Below are 13,522 nucleotides of genomic sequence, written 5' to 3' on the forward strand. Positions count from 1 at the left end.
TCGTCTCGGCGCCCGTCTACATGGCCTCAGAGCAGGAGACTTTCCCCTCAGCGCCTGCTCGTGTGGCTTCAGAGCGAGAGACCTTCTTCGCAGAGCCAGTTTGCGCGGCTTCAGACCAGGAGACCTTCTCAGCGCCCGTCCGCGTGGCCTCGGAGCAAGAGACCTTCTCCGCGTCAGTGTGTGTGACCTCAGCGCAGGAGACCTTCTCAGTGCCCATTTGCCTGGCCTCAGAGCTCACCACCTGCCGCGGGGATATGGATGACCAGCCACTTCCCAACAAAAAGCTGGCCGATCCCCCTCAACCCCCTCTTTTCCCTTTTTATCCTCGAGTACGCTATGATACGGCCTGGAACATCTCTCGCTAGTTTGGGTCATCTGCCCGGTCGTGTCCCCTCTCAACCTCTTGTGCAACCCCCATCTATGCAGCTGGGGGTGGGGGGGGCAGGGGGGGACCTCGACGCTGTTGCCAACGCTGTTCAGATCCACCGCTGTGTTACCAACGCTGTTTTGGTCACAAATCCGAAACACCGCACCGTGCTGGGCTGCTATGAGGAACATCAACTCTATCCCAGCCAAAACCAGCACAGCCCTCGACCCGAGGCTGCAAGAGCAGCCCAGGCACGGGGAGAGGAGGCACAGCCCGCCGCAGGGTGGGGACCAGCATTGATTGTGCACGCCAAGAAATGTACACACGCAAAAGAAATCCATTACAACCTCAAAATTTTAAAAAAAAAAACAAAAAACCCCAAACCAACAAAACCACCAAAAAAAAAAAAAAATCAATAATAATTGTGGTGCTCAATTTTAAAAGCATCGGAAAATAGGGAGTTCGCCCAGCCAGAAGAGCCACCACCGTAGCCGGGGGTGGGCAGGCGCAGCGTGACAAGCTCTCTCTGCAGGCAGCTCCCAGCCTCCTCCAGCACGTCTGCGTCCAGCCGGTGAGAGGGCAGGGGGCCGCATCCAGCCACGTGCCGGTCCCTCGTGGAGTGGTTAGGCGGTGATGGCTGCAGGGACGGGAGGAGGAGACAGTGTCACCCAGGGCCACGGACCTCTCCCCAACTCTCTGCTCTGGGGGCCTCGGTGACCCCCTCCCGCAAGCCTCGTGGTGCTCCGGCTGCGGGTCCCATGGGGGAGCACAGAGACCTGGGGCCGCCCCGTCCACCCCACCCTGGTCCCACACCGTACCTGTGCCCGAGCTGCCAGACTCCCCATCCGTGCCTGCGAGAGAGAAACAGCCGTGAGCTGCCAGCCCCGTGCTCGCTACGGGCACGGTGCACATGCCAGGAGCCGGCCCAGGAGCCATGGCCACGCTGCAGCCACTGGGAGAGGAGCATGGCACCGTGAGCACCAGAGGGGAGACACGACCTCTTCCATACGTCCCCACTACAGAGCTTTAAAGAGGAGCAGCACAGGGAGGACGGGGGATCGGGAAATGCTGGCAGCGGCCACAAACCAGAGCCACGAGACCGCCCCGGCACCAGGCAGCGGCTGGAACCAGACCTGCCACCGGTACTCACTTGACGCCATGCCGTAGCCCTTCTTCTTCTTCTCTGCAGAGAGAAAGAGGCATCAGCATCCACCGCGCTTCACCGCCAGGCTCAGGGCTGCCCAGAGGGCAGCGGCTCGTGCCTGCAGCCCCTCATGGCCCCCCAGGCCCTGCCTTCCTCCCGCACCCCTCTGCCTCGCCGGCCCCGGTGCTTTACCCGATTTGTACTTCCAGAAGGCAAACCCGGCGATGATGATGATGACAGCCACGATGGCAACAACCACCGCCAGCACGATGGTGAACACGTTGGACTCCGGCTCTGAGGGAGGGCAGGACTGTGAGGAGGGGAAGGGGAACCACCCCAGCCCACCGCTCCACGTGCCCAAGGCCACAGGGCTCACCCCATGCGAAGAGGCCGGGCTCAAGCATGCTGGCATGCTCCACACGGCACCGGTACTTGTCCTTATCTTCCGAGCGGGCCACGATGGAGGCCCAGGTGTAGTAGGTGCCGTCGCTGTTGGGCACGATGCTGCCCCGCTCGGTCTCATGGTCCCTGACCTCGCCGTCCTTCAGCCAGCTGATGGTGATGAGCCGTGGGTAGAAGCCATAAGCGCGGCAGTACAAGGTCAGGATCCCCTGGTCCTCCTTCCCCGACACTCGGACCGTGGGGGGCTCTGGGGAGGGGGTGGCGGTGAGGACCGGCACACGCACGTGTGCCGGCCAGTCCCCAGGGTCCCCATCTCACCCTCACCTTTCCTCTCCAGCACGGCCTGCCCGTAGCTCACGTATTTCCTCAGCCACTCGATGCAGATGTTCTCCAGGTACTGCTTCCACCGATCAGCCTCACCCTCGTCCTCCCACTTCCTCTTGGTGATTTGTGCCCCCGTATCTGCCGCGGTGAACGTCATCGTGCCCATGTCGAAGGCGATGAAGTCCCTCCCATCGTAGGCGTCCTGATAAAACCCACTGGTCCTACCGTCCTCCAGGAGGTCACAGCCGTACATTGTCTGCAGCGTGTGAGCCCCTGAAACACGACCAGGGAAACGGGGCTGGGGGGCTGCCACAGCCCTGGGCCTTCAGTGGAGCACGGACCCCCCGGCAGCTCCCCTCACTCCAGCCCTGTGTGAAGCCCGGGGAGATCGGGCACCGGCACGAGGGCTGCCCCCCGTCCTGCCCAGAGCACACAGCACTCAGGGGTCATGTAAAGCCATGATGCAGACCCCCTGCACCCAGGGCGTGGCTAGGCTGGCACCCAGCCCCATGGTGCCCTGGGACAGCGACGGATGGGGTCCGAATGCCATGGGGGGGGACAAGGAGATGGGATGGGGTGGGGGAAGCCCCTCTGGCTCTGGGATGGGGGGCCTGAGCACCATGCGGAGGGCAAGAGCCCGGGAGCCCCTCTGGTTCTGGGGGTCTCAACTGCCGTGCAGATGGCGGGGGGCTGGGACAGGGCAGCCAGGAGCTGCAGGGAGAGCGAGAGGCTGGGATGGGGCAGCCAGGAGCCTCCCAGTCCTGGGATGGCGGTGCTGGGCACTGTCGGGGTGGGATGGGAAAGGCTGGGGTGGCCAGAAGCGCCCCCCCCCCGGCTCTGGGACAAGGGATCCCAAGCACCGTGGGGCTCGGGCAGGGCACCCGGGACCCCCTCGGGCTGGGGGACAGGGTGGCTGGGAGCCCTCTGATAATGCCACCAGGCAGGGAAGGGCCGGCACAACCCGGGGCAGTGACATGGGGCAGGGCAGGATCTTGGAGAGGGGGGCGGGGGGCAAGAACTCTCCTGTCCCACGGAGTCCCAGCCCAGCCCCACGGAGCCCCAGCCCAGCCCCCACTTACCCCCGCTCTGGTTGTAGCAGCCCTGCAGCGTGCCCAGGCCCACTTGGTTAATCTGCTGAGCACGCTGGAAGGTCTGGGTCACGCTGTCCCAGTACTGCTGATCCAGGTTGTCTGCCATCCAGTCCGCCACAGGCACCGTCCTCCCCATCTCGCTGTCATAGCGGGAGATGACGTTCCCGTCCACGTCTCCCACAGCTACAAACTGCGGCACCCCCGGGCCGGGCTCCGACACCGCAACAATGAAGTAGCGCAAGGAGTGGGGCCCTGTGGGGACACGGGGGGTGGTGAGAGATGGGAGGGCGGGGGGGCTTGGGGGACGACAGGGGTGAGGGTGCCCAGGGGGCAGGGGTGGGCAGTGGGGCTGGGTGGGGGTCCCAGGGGAGCAGATCGGGGCGGGGGGGGCAGCTTCAGGGGAGAGGTGACCGGTGGGGGGATGTTGGGGAGCGAGGTGCGTCCGGGACAGGGGTCCTGGTTCCTGGGAAAGGGAGCCCGGGGGGTCCCGGTGACAAGGAAAGGGGGGTCAGGGGGGTGGGGGACCGGGGGTGCCCGGGAACGGGGGGGGTGCAGCGGGGTCCCGGTGACAAGGAAAGCAGACCCGGGGGAGGGGCCGGGGACCGGGAAGGGGGTCCGGGGCAAGGCGGGGGGGCGGTTCCCGGGAAAGGAGGGTCCAGAGCCCAGCGGGACCCCGGGAACGGGGAACGGGGAGGGGGCGGCCTCAGGGGGGGTGCTGCTACCCGGGGAGGGGGACCGGGGTGGTCGGAAAGGGAGGTCCGGGGGGGTCCCTGTGCCCGGCGAAGGGAGTCCGGGGGGGACCCGGTGCGCAGGGATGAAGGGAGGAGTCAAGGGGGGGGGTCCCGGTGCCCGGGAAAGGCGGTGCAGGGGGGTCCCGGGTCCCCGCCCGCGCTCACCGCTCGCCGCCCCGCCAAGGACCCCCAGCAGCAGACCCAGGCCCAGGCCCAGGCCCAGGCCCAGGCCCAGCGCCCGGCACGGCCCCATCACATCACATCGCTCCGCTCCGCTCCGCTCCGCTCCCGCACTGACCCGCCGAGCCTCGCCCCGCCCCAAGCCCCGGCTCCAGCCCCGCCCCTCCCCGCGATTGGCGCCGCCGCCGCCTCCCGCCCGCCAATGGCAGCCCGAGCCGCTTCGGACGTCACCGGGCGCCGGGCAGATCCCGGCTCCGCAGGTTGGGAGAAGCGAAAGCGAAAGCGCCGGAGGCAGCGCGGGGCGGGGCGGGGACAGCGACCCCCGGGACCCCCCCGGGACCCGCCGGGACCCCGCAGCCGCCCGGGGACCCTCGAGCCGGGACCTCCCACGGGGCAGCTCAGCCCTCAGCCCCCCCGGCCCCCTCCTCAGGGCCCGAGTCCCGCCCCAGGCCGGGGTCACCCCTGGGTCCCCCCAAGCCGCAGCCCCCCCTCCCCCCGGCCCCGGTCTTCTCCCCTTCCCCCGGGGCACCCCGGGACCCCGGCGTCCTGCCCACCCCGGGGGGAGGACCCAGGTGTCCGGCACCCCACGGCTCTCCCCACCCCCCCACCCCGGCTCTGCCGCCCTGGGGCCTTATGGGTGAAAGAGCTGGGAAAACGGTAAAATAATGCCGGGGAGTGTGGGCACCCCCCGGGGCTTGTGGGAGGTGTCCCGCACGCCCAGTGTCCCTTGTGCCCGGCCCCCCTTGTGTTACCCTAAGTCGGCAGATGAAAAACTCTTTCTAAGACTCAATTTGGAGTTTCAGAGAGCAGGCATTCTTTATTGCGGCGCCGGGCGCACAGGGGATCTGTGCGCTCTGCCCCGTGTGCGCCCCGAGCTGCTCAGCTGTGGGAGTTATGTACAATCAGAATATACATATTCATTAGGTTTCCGAGAAATGATTAGCATATTCATGTTTCAATTTCCTGGAACTCGTTAACGCATGTAAAAGTCTTTGAGACATGCGCTCTTACGTTCATTGGTGGTCTTCCAGGGTCCTCTGGTGGTCATCCATAGTCTTCCTCACCGCATCCGCTAGTTGAGCTCAGTCTTTTCACCTGCACAGTTTGTCCTTTGGCCCAGCTGCACTAACTCGCTGATTTCAGCAGAACCTCCTTATCTGTTCCAGCCCTGTGCACAGAGGCTCAAGGCTTCCTTTTCCCTACGGAATGTCCAGTCTGTCTATCCACGGAGCATTTAGCTCCTTTGTTTCGACGAAGGGAACCGTATGTCTCCGTAGTATTTCTTTATATTCGGTATCATTGTGCCCAGTGTCCCTCATGCCCACCACTGCCAGTGCCCGGTGTCCCTCCCGCCTGGCATCGCTTGTGCCCGGCACTCCTTGTGCCCGGTGTCCCTCATGCCCGGCCCTGCCTGTGCACCCTGTCCCTTGAGCCCAGCATCACTTGTGCCCAGCACTGTCTGTGCCCAGTGTCCCTCATGCCCGGCATCACTTGTGCCCGGCAACGCTTGTGCCCACTGTCCCTTATGGACGGCATCTCTTTCACCAGGCATTGCCTGTGACCAGCAGTGCCTGTGCCCGCTGTCCCTCGTGCCCAGCATCACTCATGCCTGGCAGTGCTCCTGCCCGGCATCTCACGTGCCCGGTGCGCATTGTCACTCGTGCCCGGGTACATGATGTCCCCCACAACAGCCTTCTCCCTAAACTGGAGAGGTACGGATTTGATGGGTGGACTGTCCGGTGGGTGAGGAATTGGTCAGATGGTCACGTCCAGAGGGTAGTGGTCAACGGCTCAATGTCCAGATGGAGATTGGTGACGAGCGGCGTCCCGCAGGGGTCCGTATTGGGACCGGTGCTGTTCAATATCTTCATCAATGCCATAGACAGTGGGATCGAGGGCACCCTCAGCAAGTTTGCAGATGACACCAGGCTGAGTGGTGCGGTCGACACGCCAGAGGGGCGGGATGCCATCCAGAGGGACCTGGACAAGCTCCAGAAGTGGGCCCGTGTGAACCCCATGAGGTTTCACAAGGCCAAGTGCAAGGTCCTGCACCTGGGTCAGGGCAACCCCCAGTATCGATACGGGCTGGGGGATGAAGGGATGGAGAGCAGCCCTGCCGAGAAGGACTTGGGGTACTGGGGGATGAAAAGCTGGACATGAGCCAGCAATGGGCGCTCGCAGCCCAGAAGGCCAATCGTATCCTGGGCTGCATCCAAAGCAGCGTGGCCAGCAGGGCGAGGGAGGGGATTCTGCCCCTCTGCTCTGCTCTGAGAGACCCCCCCTGCAGCACTGCGTCCAGCTCTGGAGCCCTCAGCATAAGAAAGACACGGACCTGTCGGAGCGGGTCCAGAGGAGGGTCACGAAAATGCTCAGGGGGATGGAACAGCTCTGCTATGGAGAAAGGCTGAGAGCGTTGGGGTTGTTCAGCCTGGAGAAGAGAAGGCTTCGGGGAGACCTTCTTGCAACCTGTCAGTACTTAAAGGGGGCTTCTAAAAAAGAGGGGGGCAAACTTTTTAGCAAGGCCTGTTGCGACAGGACAAGGGGGAATGGCTTTGAACTAAAGGGGGGTGGATTTAGACTAGATAGAAGGAAGAAATTTTTTACGCTGAGGGTGGTGAAACACTGGCCCAGGTTGCCCAGAGAGGTGGTGGATGCCCCATCCCCGGAAACATTCCAGGTCAGGTTGGACGGGGCTCTGAGTGACCTGATCTAGTTGAAGATGTCCCTGCCCATGGCAGGGGGGTTGGACTAGATGACCTTTAGAGGTCCCTTCCAACTCAAATGATTCTATGTGTCCTCAGCCCTGCGGAATTGCTCGACAGCAACTGCAGCAGCAATCTGCCTGGGTCATCCCTTTTCGCCACTGTTTTTTCCCCACAATTCTCGTACGTGGGCTTCCAGGAGCGAGGTAGGTGCACCGCCCCACTTCCTCGTGTCCTCCCCATGGTCACGCAGACAGAACCCCACCAGGCGGCACATGGCGTGCGCCCACGGTCCCCGTTGCGTTGAGCAGGCTCCTGGTAGCTGAGATGCTGCCCTGTAGGCGCAAGGAGGGAGATTCTCCGCCTTCTCTTCGAGCGGCCGGACCTTGGGGAACGGTCTGTCCACAGCGGAGACAAAGCCCCCTGGTGGGAAGGGGGAACAGAAGTTCTCCTTGAATCGCTGGAGCTGGCAGACCACGCCATGGCCAGTTGGCACCTCAACGTCTGCCCAGTCCACCACGGCTGGGTTGGTGCCGCACGTCGGTGTGCTCCGTGCAAACATCCGCCACACGGACTGTATGCGCTGGATGCCATCCCGATATTTGGGGACCCGATTATTGTCCGCATCACTGTAGACCGCCACGAATGCTCTCAGGTACTGGATACCTTCCCTCGCTGGTAGACCACTCACCTCGCTGGGTTACAGGATCTTCCGCGAGAGGATACTTTGCCTTCACGCTCAACAAGAGCCACCTCCAGAGGCTGTGGGTGGCTGCCCCTCTTCCGATCCATCAATCCCTCAGTCCCTAGCAATGGATCCCAGCTGCTGGGCTTCCCTACCTTCTAGTTCCAGCCTGTCAGCCCCACCACCCCAGCATGGGAGCAACCAGGGAGCAAACGTCTTCACCTGCCTGATGGACAAAATCGCTCCCTGTGTCTCGCAGCCCGCTCAGGGATAGGGACCACGTCGTTTCTGCCTCTGCCCCCTCAGGGGAAGAGTCCACTGTGTGCACTTCCACTGTGGCTCCTTGACTGCAAGAGTAACTACTAGAGCTCAGAGGCGAGTCCCTGGTTTAGTCGCAGTGACCGTTTGTGTCACCTCAAACCAGGAGACGTTCGTCTCGGCGCCCGTCTACATGGCCTCAGAGCAGGAGACTTTCCCCTCAGCGCCTGCTCGTGTGGCTTCAGAGCGAGAGACCTTCTTCGCAGAGCCAGTTTGCGCGGCTTCAGACCAGGAGACCTTCTCAGCGCCCGTCCGCGTGGCCTCGGAGCAAGAGACCTTCTCCGCGTCAGTGTGTGTGACCTCAGCGCAGGAGACCTTCTCAGTGCCCATTTGCCTGGCCTCAGAGCTCACCACCTGCCGCGGGGATATGGATGACCAGCCACTTCCCAACAAAAAGCTGGCCGATCCCCCTCAACCCCCTCTTTTCCCTTTTTATCCTCGAGTACGCTATGATACGGCCTGGAACATCTCTCGCTAGTTTGGGTCATCTGCCCGGTCGTGTCCCCTCTCAACCTCTTGTGCAACCCCCATCTATGCAGCTGGGGGTGGGGGGGGCAGGGGGGGACCTCGACGCTGTTGCCAACGCTGTTCAGATCCACCGCTGTGTTACCAACGCTGTTTTGGTCACAAATCCGAAACACCGCACCGTGCTGGGCTGCTATGAGGAACATCAACTCTATCCCAGCCAAAACCAGCACAGCCCTCGACCCGAGGCTGCAAGAGCAGCCCAGGCACGGGGAGAGGAGGCGCAGCCCGCCGCAGGGTGGGGACCAGCATTTATTGTGCGCGCCAGGAAATGTACACACGCAAAAGAAATCCATTACAACCTCAAAATTTAAAAAAAAAAAAAAAAACAACCAAACCAACAAAACCACAAAAAAAAAAAATCAATAATAATTGTGGTGCTCAATTTTAAAAGCATCGGAAAATAGGGAGTTCGCCCAGCCAGAAGAGCCACCACCGTAGCCGGGGGTGGGCAGGCGCAGCGTGACAAGCTCTCTCTGCAGGCAGCTCCCAGCCTCCTTGTCGTGGTTTAATCTCAGTCAGCAATTAAGCACCACGCAGCCGCTCGCTCACTCCCCCCCACCCGGTGGGATGGGGGAGAGAATTGGAAGAGCACAAGTTAGAAAGACTCGTGGGTTGAGATAAAAACAGTTTAATAATTGAAATAAAATGATGATAATAATAATAATAATACACAAAACAAGTGATGCACAGTACAATTGCTCACCACCCGCTGACCGATGCCCAGCCAGTCCCCGAGCAGCGGCCCCCCCCCGGCCAGCTTTCCCCAGTTTATGTACTGAGCATGACGTCCCATGGTATGGAATGTCCCTTTGGCCAGTTTGGCTGTGCCCCCTCCCAGCTTCTTGTGCACCTCCAGCCTTCTCAGTCAGTAGAGCATGGGAAGCTGAAAAGTCCTTGGCTAGTGTAAGCATTACCTAGCAACAACTAAAACATCGGTGCGTTATCAACTTTGTTCTCATCCTAAATCCAAAACACTGTACCAGCTACTAGAAAGGAAATTAACTCTATCCCTGCCGAAACCAGGACAATATCCACCCCTTATTCTATACCATCTGCGTCATGCTCAAGTCTCACATTTTCCAGTACATTTTCATTAATCACCACCCCTCGATCACGAGCCCATCTGTATGTTGCATCCCTTCCTTGGTGACCTGAGGTGTCATGGGCCCACTGAGCTAGAAATAATTCACCCTTATGTTGCCAGTCCAGATCCACCTGAGCCACTTCAATCTTAGCAGCCTGATCCACCTGCTGGTTGTTTTGATGTTCTTCAGTGGCCCGACTCTTGGGTACGTGAGCATCTACGTGACGGACTTTTACAACCAGGTTCTCCACCCGGGCAGCAATACCTTGCCACAATGCGGCAGCCCAGATGGGTTTGCCTCTGCGCTGCCAGTTGCTCTGCTTCCATTGCTGCAACCACCCCCACAGGGCATTTGCCACCATCCACGAGTCAGTATAGAGATAGAGCACTGGCCACTTTTCTCGGTCAGCAATGTCTAAAGCCAGCTGGATGGCCTTTACTGCTGCAAATTGGCTCGATTCACCTTCTCCTTCAGCAGTTTCTACAACTTGTCGCATAGGACTCCATACAGCAGCTTTCCACCTCCGATGCTTTCCCACAAGACGACAGGACCCCTCAGTGAACAGGGCATATTGCTTCTCATTTTCTGGTGGTTCATTATACATTGGGGCCTCTTCAGCACGCGTTACCTCCTCCTCTGGCGATATTCCAAAATCTTTGCCCTCTGGCCAATCCATGACCACTTCCAGGATTCCTGGGCGACTGGGGTTTCCTATTCGAGCCCGTTGTGTGATCAGTGCGACCCACTTACTCCATGTAGCATCAGTTGCATGATGTGTACAGGGGACCCTCCCTCTGAACATCCAGCCCAGTACTGGCAGTCGGGGTGCCAGGAGGAGCTGTGCTTCAGTGCCAATCACTTCTGAAGCAGCTCGAACCCCTTCATATGCTGCTAATATCTCTTTTTCAGTTGGAGTATAGCGGGCCTCGGATCCTCTGTATCCCCGACTCCAAAACCCTAGGGGTCGACCTCGAGTCTCCCCTGGTGCTTTCTGCCAGAGGCTCCAGGTAGGGCCATTCTCCCCGGCTGCGGTATAGAGCACATTTTTTACCTCTTGCCCTGCCCGGACTGGCCCCAGGGCTACTGCATGAACTATCTCCCATTTAATTTGTTCAAAAGCTTGTCGTTGCTCAGGGCCCCATTTGAAATCGTTCTTCTTTCGGGTCACTTGATAGAGAGGGTTTACAATCAGACTGTAATTTGGAATGTGCATTCTCCAAAAACCCACGACGCCTAAGAAAGCTTGTGTTTCTTTTTTGCTAGTTGGTGGAGACATGGCTGTTATTTTGTTGATCACATCTATTGGGATCTGACGACGTCCATCTTGCCATTTTATTCCTAAAAACTGGATCTCCTGTGCAGGTCCCTTGACCTTACTTTGTTTTATGGCAAACCCGGCCTTCAGCAGGATTTGGACTATTTCCTTCCCTTTTTCAAAAACTTCTCCTGCTGTGTTGCCCCACACGATGATATCATCAATGTATTGCAGGTGTTCTGGAGCTCCACCCTGTTCTAATGCAGTCTGGATCAGTCCATGGCAAATGGTAGGGCTGTGTTTCCACCCCTGGGGCAGTCGGTTCCAGGTGTACTGAACGCCCCTCCAAGTGAAAGCAAATTGTGGCCTGCACTCTGCTGCCAAAGGGATTGAGAAAAATGCATTGGCAATATCAACTGTGGCATACCACTTGGCTGCCTTTGATTCCAATTCATATTGAAGTTCTAGCATGTCTGGCACAGCAGCACTCAGCGGTGGCGTGACTTCATTTAGGCCACGATAGTCTACTGTTAGTCTCCACTCTCCATTAGACTTCCGCACTGGCCATATGGGACTGTTAAAGGGTGAGCGGGTCTTGCTGATCACTCCTTGGCTCTCCAGTTGACGAATCAGCTCATGAATGGGAATCAGGGAGTCTCGGTTGGTGCGATATTGCCGCCGGTGCACCGTGGTGGTAGCGATTGGCACCTGTTGGTCTTCGACCTTCAGCAACCCCACAACAGAAGGGTCCTCTGAGAGACCAGGCAAGGTGGACAGCTGTTTAATCTCCTCCGTCTCCAAGGCAGCTATACCAAAAGCCCACCTGTACCCTTTTGGGTCCTTGAAATACCCTCTCCTGAGGTAGTCTATGCCAAGGATGCACGGAACATCTGGGCCAGTCACAATGGGGTGCTTCTGCCACCCATTCCCAGTTAGACTCACTTCGGCTTCCAATACAGATAGCTGTTGGGATCCCCCCGTCACCCCAGAAATATAGATGGGTTCTGTTCCTATATATCTTGATGGCATTAGGGTACACTGTGCACCGGTGTCTACTAGAGCCTTATACTTCTGTGGGTCTGACGTGCCAGGCCACCGAATCCACACAGTCCAGTAAACCCGGTTGTCCCTTTCCTCCCCCTGGCTGGAGGCAGGGCCCCTCTAATCCTCATCACAGTACTCGTTTCTCATTTCTTGTACGTATGAGTCAGAAGTTTCTTCATTAAGATCAAGAGTAAGATCAGCCCTTCTACTCTCTCTGGGGAACTGCCCGCTGGAAACTGGAGCAGCAATTTTCCTGGAAGAACCTCCTTCTGTGATTGTTTTCCCTTGCAATTCGCGTACCCGTGCCCCTAGGGCTGCGGTAGGTTTCCCATCCCACTTCCTCATGTCCTCTCCGTGGTCACGCAGGTAAAACCATAGGGTGCCCCGTGGTGTGTATCCTTTATATTCTCTCTCTTGAGCAAAAGAACGCTTACTTCTAATAGCCGAGATACTGGTCCGTATAGGTGAGGAGTAGGACCTATCCTCTCTGAGTTGCTGGATCTCCCGGGACAGTTTCTCCACAGCCGAGACGATGGAGGAAGAAAGACTTTCCTCGTATTGCCGGAGTTGACTAGCCAGTTCATCCACTGTTTGTTCCTCTCCATCTTTCCAGGTTATCACTGCCAATGAATTGGCGTATGACGATGGTGCGCTCCTTATAAACTTCCGCCACATGGGTCGTGTGCACTTGACTTCGTCTGGGTCTTTGGATAGTTGTTCGTTGTTCAGGTCATCATAAATCACCTCCAGCACAGCTAATTCTCTCAGAAACTGGATACCCTTCTCCATGGTGGCCCACTTGCTTGGGCGACATATGACATCTTCCTTAAAGGGATACCTTTCCTTCACGCTTGACAGGAGTCGCCTCCAAAGGCTGAGGACTCGTGTCCCTTTTCCAATTGCTTTGTCAATGCCCCCTTCCCTAGAAAGGGATCCCAGCTGCTTGGCTTCCCTACCCTCTAATTCCAGGCTACTGGCCCCAGCATCGGAGCAGCCATGTGACAATATGCTCACCTGGACGGCGGCTGAAATCTTTTCGTATATCTCGCAGCTCACTCAGGGATAGAGATCGGGTGGTCACTGCCTCGTTTATGAGTTCTTCCTCTTCCTCCTCCCCGATCAGCGGCCGGCTTTCCTCCTCCCGTTCTCGTGATGGTCCTTCTCTAGGGTCATCTGTCTCGTATACTTCTTCCTCCGGTTCCCTTTTAGAAGAAGCTTCTTCCTCCCTTACTAAATGAGCCGACTTCCGCTTCCAAAATTTCTTCTTGTGTACAGGGGCGACTGATACCGGCACAGGCTGGTTCTTTGGTTCAGCCACAGGGCGTGTTGCTGGGGTTGGAGTGGCTGCAGTGCAAGTGCATGTCACCGGAGTCTGAGTGGCCGCAGGGCCTGTTGCCGGGGTTGGAGTGGCCGCAGTGCAAGTGCATGTCACCGGAGTCTGAGTGGCCGCAGGGCCTGTCGCCGGGGTTGGAGTGGCCGCAGTGCATGTCGCCGGGGTTGGAGTGGCCGCAGTGCAAGTGCATGTCACCGGAGTCTGAGTGGCCGCAGGGCCTGTCGCCGGGGTCTGAGTGGCCGCAGGGCCTGTCGCCGGGGTCTGAGTGGCCGTAGTGCGTGTTGCCCGGGTTTGAGTGGCTGCACGGCCTGTTGCCCGGGTCTGAGTGGCCGC

General features: G+C 59.2%; 1 protein-coding gene, 1 long non-coding RNA gene and 1 pseudogene across 3 annotated transcripts in view; all 3 read right to left on the reverse strand.

Annotated features, from left to right (window-relative positions):
- Positions 1–653: 653 nt before the first annotated feature.
- LOC143171790 (class I histocompatibility antigen, F10 alpha chain-like) overlaps positions 654–13,522 on the reverse strand; it is a 39,381-nt pseudogene continuing 26,512 nt past the window's right edge. The window contains exons 7-8 of the transcript XR_012997213.1: positions 1,186–1,218; positions 654–1,004 (exon numbers count right to left, since the gene is read on the reverse strand). The product of XR_012997213.1 is annotated as a class I histocompatibility antigen, F10 alpha chain-like (transcript). The remainder of the gene's footprint in view (positions 1,005–1,185; positions 1,219–13,522) is intronic.
- LOC143171795 (class I histocompatibility antigen, F10 alpha chain-like) lies at positions 938–4,312 on the reverse strand. Its single transcript, XM_076360881.1, has 8 exons — positions 4,225–4,312; positions 3,317–3,580; positions 2,238–2,510; positions 1,888–2,160; positions 1,704–1,805; positions 1,518–1,550; positions 1,186–1,218; positions 938–1,004 (listed from the first exon to the last, which is right to left on the reverse strand). Exons 1-8 carry the CDS (start codon positions 4,310–4,312, stop codon positions 991–993), a joined length of 1,080 nt encoding a protein of 359 aa, XP_076216996.1. The 3' UTR covers positions 938–990.
- LOC143171811 (uncharacterized) lies at positions 5,008–5,300 on the reverse strand. Its single transcript, XR_012997219.1, has 2 exons — positions 5,251–5,300; positions 5,008–5,122 (listed from the first exon to the last, which is right to left on the reverse strand). It is a non-coding gene; the product is annotated as an uncharacterized LOC143171811 (long non-coding RNA).

Source organism: Aptenodytes patagonicus, chromosome 31, assembly GCF_965638725.1.
Source record: "Aptenodytes patagonicus chromosome 31, bAptPat1.pri.cur, whole genome shotgun sequence".
Taxonomy (NCBI): Eukaryota; Metazoa; Chordata; class Aves; order Sphenisciformes; family Spheniscidae; genus Aptenodytes; species Aptenodytes patagonicus.